The sequence below is a fragment of the Mycetomoellerius zeteki genome, unplaced genomic scaffold (assembly GCF_001594055.1).
Source record: "Mycetomoellerius zeteki isolate Tzet28-1 unplaced genomic scaffold, Tzet1.0 scaffold411, whole genome shotgun sequence".
Classification (NCBI taxonomy): Eukaryota; Metazoa; Arthropoda; class Insecta; order Hymenoptera; family Formicidae; genus Mycetomoellerius; species Mycetomoellerius zeteki.
Genome location: NW_017257405.1, coordinates 35,453 through 43,974, shown reverse-complemented (window position 1 = coordinate 43,974; position 8,522 = coordinate 35,453). Strand labels below are relative to the sequence as shown.

Genomic DNA, 8,522 nt, shown 5'->3' with positions numbered 1-8,522 from the left:
TCAACTCGATCTATTCTGATCAAAAAGAGAGAGAAACCCTATGATATTAACGTAATTTTACACTTTAGGGTCTACTGATTTTAACGAGACTCATACAAAACAGTTGCGACATTTTAAAACTAATGTCCTTCATGTTCGAAGTTACGATTTTGGGTAAGACGACATTTGTTGATTTGAATTTAATCTTATATCGCAGCACACACACACACATGCGATCACACCGCTGGCATTAGCGTTATCCGAAGCGTACCACGTGGAGATTACACAGTCGGATTTATGCTTCTTGTGTTTGTGTGCGTGTACGTGTGCGCGCGCGCGTGTATGTATGCTGCGTGTGTGCACGCGCGCATGTGTAAATGAAAAAATTAAATTTTAATATGAGGTATTACTGCCTCTATTATAATTTACGTCTTTTAAACGTTGTTGCATATTTATGCACCGCCGGATCGCTGCTTGCGGAATTTGATGCCAAACTTGACGAAGTGCTTCTATTAATTGTTCTAATGTTTGTATTCGTGGATAATGTCGTCGCAATCGACGCTCAAGCATATCCCAAACATGCTCAATCGGGTTGAGGTCCGGGCTCATCGGCGGGTGGTTCAAAACGTTAACACGATTTGCGTCGATTGCGACGACATTATCCACGAATACAAACATTAGAACAATTAATAGAAGCACTTCGTCAAGTTTGGCATCAAATTCCGCAAGCAGCGATCCGGCGGTGCATAAATATGCAACAACGTTTAAAAGACGTAAATTATAATAGAGGCAGTAATACCTCATATTAAAATTTAATTTTTTCATTTACACATGCGCGCGTGCACACACGCAGCATACATACACGCGCGCGCGCACACGTACACGCACACAAACACAAGAAGCATAAATCCGACTGTGTAATCTCCACGTGGTACGCTTCGGATAACGCTAATGCCAGCGGTGTGATCGCATGTGTGTGTGTGTGCTGCGATATAAGATTAAATTCAAATCAACAAATGTCGTCTTACCCAAAATCGTAACTTCGAACATGAAGGACATTAGTTTTAAAATGTCGCAACTGTTTTGTATGAGTCTCGTTAAAATCAGTAGACCCTAAAGTGTAAAATTACGTTAATATCATAGGGTTTCTCTCTCTTTTTGATCAGAATAGATCGAGTTGAGTAGAAACAGGTAATTGTCTCAGTTTTCAACTTTATCTATCTTTCACTTAAGTTTTTACATAAAAGGCTTATCTGTGTCTAAAAATTGATAAAAGCATCTTAAAGAGAAAACTTTGAACTTTTTTTTGCTTGTTTAAAAAATACTGTGCGTCACGTTCGTCTTTTATGAGCAGTCAAAGTCAAAGGGACCATTTTTACTTCAATGTTGAATAACTCGGTAAAAAAAAATCGTACAGAGGTAAAAAAAAAGTAAATTAAAGGTAAAGGATCACGCTTTCGAAAGCTGTAAATTGTATTTGTGCCCGACTTTTCATTCACGGCATGAAACTGTGCAAAGTTTACAAAAAATTTTGAGATTTTACGGATCTTCCTTTACAATCATGTAGGTCCGTAAAAATCAGCCGAATCGTTATTTTATTATACAGATTTGGAAAGTAGAGATTTCAAGCTACAAAATGCTTTTTTTAAAATCTCATTTTGATCATTTTTGTAGAAGTTACACTTCTTTGAAGTTTACCCATTTTTCGAAGGTGTGAGAGGTGATGCTTTAATTTATGCGCGTAGTGTATAATATAATGTAAGAAATGAATCAAAGATGTCACTATTATCGAATTTGGAATTAAAAAAGTCTGCACTATCGACCTCGATCAAGTTCAGTAATCGGTTTAGGATCCCCTTAAGTAACGCATGTAATAAGAAAATTGTTATTTTATAATTACAACGGTATTTTAACGCCTGTGACCATATAAATAATATCGCGGTTCGATATCAAATTCAATTAAAAATTTAAAAGATTTCGTTGCAGATTTCTCGTGAATATTTGAATATTGCATCATGTCTGTGTATTAGTGAGACTAATACGTGAACATTTTAAATTTTGTCGAGCACAGGTAGACGCATCCAAAGCTCCGGGGTACCGCGGTACAGCAATGTGTTCCCCGGTTTCCAGCAAGCCGGGTAACACAAGTAATGCATCTACCAACGTGATTGGCAGCGTGGTATGTTCCGTGCACAACAATCCTATGCAACCCGCGCAGTTTCAGTCTTCGACGAGCTATAGCGAGCATCCACTACCGAACAAGCCACCGGGTAGTCTAGCGGTGGCTAGACCAGTAATGCCCCAACAGAACATTGATATGGGAACGGGTATGTCGGCACAGTTCAATAGGCCAGCGGTTTTTCAGGGTGATCTGACAACACGGAACGCGACGACTCACCAACCGGCAGCACACGTGATACCATCTACGTCACAGCCGGCACTGGACGTCAGTCTGTTCAAGGCGGCGAACAATAGTAGCGGCAATTACGAACATCCAAACGTAAACTCCAGCCTGTTGAAAATGATGCCGAACGATAGTCAGAGTAGCGCCGGTCATTCTCTGCTACCGTTTCATCCTCACATGCAGAGTTTCGCTCAAACTATCGCGCCATCCGCTCCGGTGATCAACACCACCGTTAGTATGTCAAGATTGAATCCGCGCGCCCCTGACTTCTCCAGTTCGCTTCACCTGAGTAATAAGCCACAAGTAACGATGTTCAATGCTGCCGCCGGATCGGCAGGATTGCATCCGGCCAACATGTTCGCCGCAACCGTGCCGGCGCCACCGCCGTCCGCCATACATACGCAGTCCAATAATCTGGCAATGCTCGGTAACTATCCGCTGGGAAAATATCAAGCGCCCTCGCGGGCAACGCCAGCAGCGAATACTGGCATCTCGACGACGGCTCAGACGACCCGCTGGCCGTTCGCCACACCGGCACCACATACTAGCTATCCGCCACACCAGGATCCCATGATAAGCCAGATGGGGTTCTCCAATCAACTTACCAACATTGGCGGTCAACCCGGCGGTGGTGGTGGCATCGACCTGATTACCACTCTGGAGAACGGTGGCTCGCCGGCCATATCTCCCTCGTCACCGGCGCAAGTCGCTCAGGAAATGAGCCAACTGAAGATCGAAGATCGCAAAGTACCACGACCGATCGGTACTGAAAGAGCAACGTGGAAGAATTACTCGGCAACGGGTATGGGTCCGGGCGGGGATGCTGATTCCATCAGTTGGATGCTCAATGAGAAACTAGCATGGTCGAATTGCAACTTGGCGCCTGGTATCGACAGGCACCAGATGTTTCGATCGAATCCCACTTATAACCAACGTATATCCAACGTCGAACCTGAGCTTCATCAAATGATGGAATCTTCCTTCCAGGTAACTGTCAATTCTCTCGCACGATTACACGATTAATTTTATTATTTGTAATCAATTCTTACAGACTCGAATTCTTAAAATAAAAATAAAAATAAAACAATCCGTAAAAGGCCATATGAGTCACGGGCTGATGAAGGTGCCAACGATTAATTTCAATCTTAATTAATCATTAATGTGTAGAATCCTCTTTATTGAACGTTTCAACTCACTTTGGAGTCCTCCTCAACAATACATATGTGTAATTAATATGTTGAGTATTCCGTCAACATGAGTCACTCACAGGTTCTCCCAACTATAGTGAATCCTGATTAAAATATCAAAAATTAAATTGATTCATCAAAAGATAAAAATCTAAGTAACTCATCTCAAACGGAACGCTCAACATGTTTCATGAGCTTTGTAAGTTTATATTAACAACAATTAAATCTAATCTTCATTATATACATTTAGTTAATTTCAGTCTCTCGTCTCCGAATAATGTAACGTGTTTATCGAACATTTTATAATTTGCCAACGGACAACCAAGACACAAAACAAAACAATCAAGAAAAAACTAAACTTATGCTATTCGCTACATATTAGTTATGAATTATGTGTGTCTAAGATGTGAAAAATACAATAACCTTTTAGCTATAAATTAATTGATCAGTTCACATAACATTGTCGTATATGTATGATGTAAACCTTCACTATCAGAACGCAAATTCAATCCATTTTTTGCATAAGAATGTGTGCTTTTTCAGAAATTAGTCGTTTATTTAACATTCTCTCATGATCCAAAATTTGAATATTCTCCCAATCAAAGTCATGATTCCATTCCACCCTGTGTGATTCGTGATAACAGACTGTGAATTCGTATTCCAATTGATATGATTCCGATGTTCAGTAATTCTAGAGTTTAATTTTCCCGTTTGTCCTACGTACGAGGCATCACAATCTTTACAAGTTATTTTGTATATTACATTTTTATTTAGATTTTTGGGGAGAACATCCTTCTGGACCTTAATAAACCTACTCAATTTATTGTTACTATAGAACGCTGGTCTTAAGTTTTATTTTTTACAAATTCTTAAAAAAATCATTCGATGTGTTATTTGTATAAGGAATTAAAAACCAAGGAGTTCCCTCAATCCTTTCCGAATCATCATTATTGGAATTAGAATCTTGTTCAATCCGAATACGTCTAGAAGATAAAAGTTTTAATCTTAAGGAAATGGTGTCAAAAATGAACATTGGATAATCATTCCTCAACAGCGTATTAATAACTAATTTAATGTTCTTATAATAAAATTTTTCTTCCGATAATAAAATCTATCAATCATTCCAAAAACTACACACCTCTTTTCTGTGAAATGGATGTGAAGATAAGAAACTCAAATAACGTCCCGAAAAAGTAGGCTTATGGTACCAATCAAATTCTAACATTCCATCATTCTTAATTATTGTCACATCCAAAAAATTAATACTCTCCCCCCCATTTTCCAATGTAAACTGAAGTCTATTGTGAAATGAATTAAAAGCCGTCAAAATCTGTCCAATTAACTCGATTGGAGCTGCCATTACAATATCATCAACATATTTGATATAGAATGGAATAGAAAATCCCAATTTGCCTAGTACCTCTGTCTCCAAATCCTGCATCACAAGATCCGCAATGATCGGAGAGAGAGGTGACCCCATGGGAGTACCAAATTTCTGTTGATAATACTCATCATTAAACACAAAAAAAGTAGACTCCAACACAAAAGATACCGCCCCAATAAACTTTTTTAGGAATACTAATACCTTTTCTAATTTCATTCCATCTTTTCTATATACTTTTAATCGCACAATCAATTGGAACATTCGTGAATAATGAAACCACATCCAACGATATCAGGGAAAAATTCACATCAACTTGAGTGCCCCTTAATTTTTTTACCAATTGAAAACTATTATCTATTTTATCTTTGGATAGCCCTTTGTATTCTTTGGCTTCATTTTTACATGAAGTGATATCTAAAAATGTAGAGAGGCCGTTTAGTAAAATAGATAATAGTATGTACGCGCGCGCATATTGTGATTAAGCATTTTTTATGAATATAGGATGATGATAGAGAAGAACGGATCTACGTAGTATTACAAGCTTTTTGTAATATCAAAGATTAAGATTCACAAGATCTCTACCATATGTTATATTTGTTTGCACACGCGTGTAATTAACTTTATCGTGTTTAGGGTCATGTGAATACACAACAGCCTTTCCCGGCTAACGGAAATACGGCATTGTCACTCATGCCAGCATTGGCGTTATTGCCGGGACAATTTGACCTGGCAGAACTCCCGCCGGGCGAGCAGAATAAGATAGATCCACCTGCGTGGGGAATGCCCGATGCCGTACAAGACAAGCAACATCCGGTAAGATTTCTTCATCTAGTAAAATTTCTCCGATTTGAAACTTTTTTCTTTTTTTCTTCCCCGAAACTACGGATAACGATATGATAATACTATTGTAGAAAACTATGAATATATTAATTTTATTTATTTGCAGGCATGGACTAAATGGACCCACTAAACATAAAAACTGATTATGCTAACACAGCTTCAACCTCTAAATCTTAACATATTTTCACATTTTGAATCTGACAATGAGAAAGATAATAATAGCAATCATCTGAATTGGATCAATTATTTGTAGGCACATAAATTATATTACGATCTTATATTCATTCAAACCCAGATTCTCTCTTAATATTGCTTGTCACACTAGAAGAGATAAGACGATAAATCTTTAATTATTCAATTTATCGCTAATATATTTTCCGAGTTAATTACAGAAGCAATTATAAGCAATATTCACAAGAGCGAAAGAAAAGAGAAAGAGAGTCTGTGCCGGTTAACGAAAACAACAGTAGGATAATAACAGCGTAATTAATTACAATTACCTCGGATCTGTGTTATGCTTCCTTAACCGTACGGACAGTCACATGTTCCGTTATTAATCGTTGATCGGCAGAAACATTGCTATTCCCCAACAATTGAATGTTAATAATGATGATTTGTTTTCTATTGTCGAAAAGAATCTGAGTTTGCGATATTCAGTGTTTTGAAACATATTTACCAAATCCAAAACGATGATCTAGATACACATAAAACAATACATACACGTGAAATTTACATTTTGCATCGCCACTTTAGTCTCTATAATTAGTAATAGCTAGCAGTTAACTGACGTTTAAAATTTTGCTAGATATATAAATTCACGTTATTATTAAACAGACTCGTAATAGCGAAATCATTTCGAAGCGTATTCGCCAGGTCACAATGACTCAGTTATGTATATTCATAACATTATATTTTAAATCGCTACTTCAGTCTGTGCAGTGCAACGATAATAGAACATTTAACACAGATCGCGATACGAATTATTACCCAAGACAAAGCTCTCGCTTCGGATTAGGATTGATTTAAATTTCGTTTGCTTGCGTCGAGGACAGCTGTGCTTCTAGCACCACCGTATCGAACGTGATAAGTGACGAAAATTACGTGTTACTATTTAGAGCGCTGTAAAGAAACGCTATAATCTTACCGACATGTTACAATCTTGTAAATAATTGCTTTGCAAAACGAGAGATTCCGATTACTTCCATGTTGCAAATTGAGAGTGAAGAATTGAGATTGAAGGAGACAGTCCGAATAAAAGATACGAAGAAAATCTTGGGAACACCATATTGGCTTCATCGAACCTGGGTACACATTGCTCTTCTTCCACTTTTGCACTTACGCTTGAATTCATTATTGTAACTCTGTCAAGTTTGACTGTTGCTTCTAAACTATGCCCCAGAACAGATAGGTAATAATTAGGAAAAAATAAAGAGAGGAGCGTTCCTTAGCACTGTAGACTCTCGCGATTACATCTAATCGCACTTAAAAGAGCACTTTCACTTTATTTCCATCTGGACGAACGATCATATAATTTTTCATCGACAAGTGTATGTTAATGTTACATCATTAACTTGATCGAAGATACGAACAAAATGAAAACGATGAGAGACGTAGTTGCAACCGATTACTTAAATGATTTAAATAAAGGAGGTTTTCATTGGCTACACAGCCGTTCCGGTATAATACATTTACATCTTTGCATTTGTTTCGTAGATGAGGTTCTTTATCGAATAATTAATGAGATCACTGCGTAATATGAATTGCGCACTGTTTTAAGCAGATTCATCGGATAGAGATTGTCACGATCGTAGCGAATTTTTATCGAGCTCGCACACAACACGCAGACCGTGAAAATTCTATACGTACCCCATACACCATGCGTAAACGCCGCGACCAGGTTCTCGGGAAAATCGAATTTATGTAAACGTTACAAGAGATGTGTCACGAATCGAATACGCAATGTACTAATAATATATTATATATACCGAATCCTATTCAGATCAATGAATACAGTTCATTGTAAAAGTGGTAGTGGGCCGCCGACGCATGAGGATATAGCCGTGCGTCCCTAGTGCGACAGTGCTATTATAATATTATTATTGCTGTGGTGGTGTAATAATGTTTATTATTATATTATGGTTATTATTACACGCAAAACATAACTATAGGAAAGAAAGAGAAAACAAAAAGAAAAAAAACAGATACATAGAGAAAGGGAGAAAGACGTCACCCTCTGTTATCTCGGCTGGATTTAGTAATGATATAATAATATTATATAGATAAACAAACACACACACACACACACTCGGATATATGAAATGTTCATTTCGATTGAACATTTGAAAATCTTTCTTGGTGGGGATTTCGGCAAGTGTTCAATACATAGCGACGATATACTATAATTGAAACGGTCCCCACTCGCGCGTAAGTTGAGACGATTATGATGATGAGAAAAAGAGATAATGATGAAGGTAATGATGATGATAATGATAATGATATGAAGCTCATGGAAATCGTACGAGGGCTTTTTGACCTATATTCCAGGGAGCGCTTCAATTATTCTCTAAGGATATATTGTTATAATTTAAAGCCTATTTTCAAATTTGATTTATGATAACTGCGATATATGATATAAAACTATTATATGACATATAACAATAAAGCAAATAAATATAACGACGACGAATTGCGGTCTCTTCATTGTATTATCCGCCCTTGATTCTCTTTT

General features: G+C 37.5%; 1 protein-coding gene across 2 annotated transcripts in view; it reads left to right on the top strand.

The window, feature by feature from the left end:
* The window catches only part of mask (multiple ankyrin repeats single KH domain), a 31,972-nt gene extending 23,675 nt beyond the window's left edge, over nt 1–8,297 (top strand). The window contains exons 26-29 of one of the 2 annotated variants that reach the window (XM_018453854.1): nt 2,051–2,272; nt 2,345–3,370; nt 5,588–5,767; nt 5,901–8,297. In XM_018453854.1, coding sequence (XP_018309356.1) covers nt 2,051–2,272; nt 2,345–3,370; nt 5,588–5,767; nt 5,901–5,924 — 1,452 coding nt within the window. In that variant the 3' untranslated portion in view covers nt 5,925–8,297. Of the gene's footprint in view, nt 1–2,050; nt 3,371–5,587; nt 5,768–5,900 lie in introns of both variants that reach the window. The other variant, XM_018453853.1, reaches the window with a different exon arrangement.
* Nucleotides 8,298–8,522: the final 225 nt, after the last annotated feature.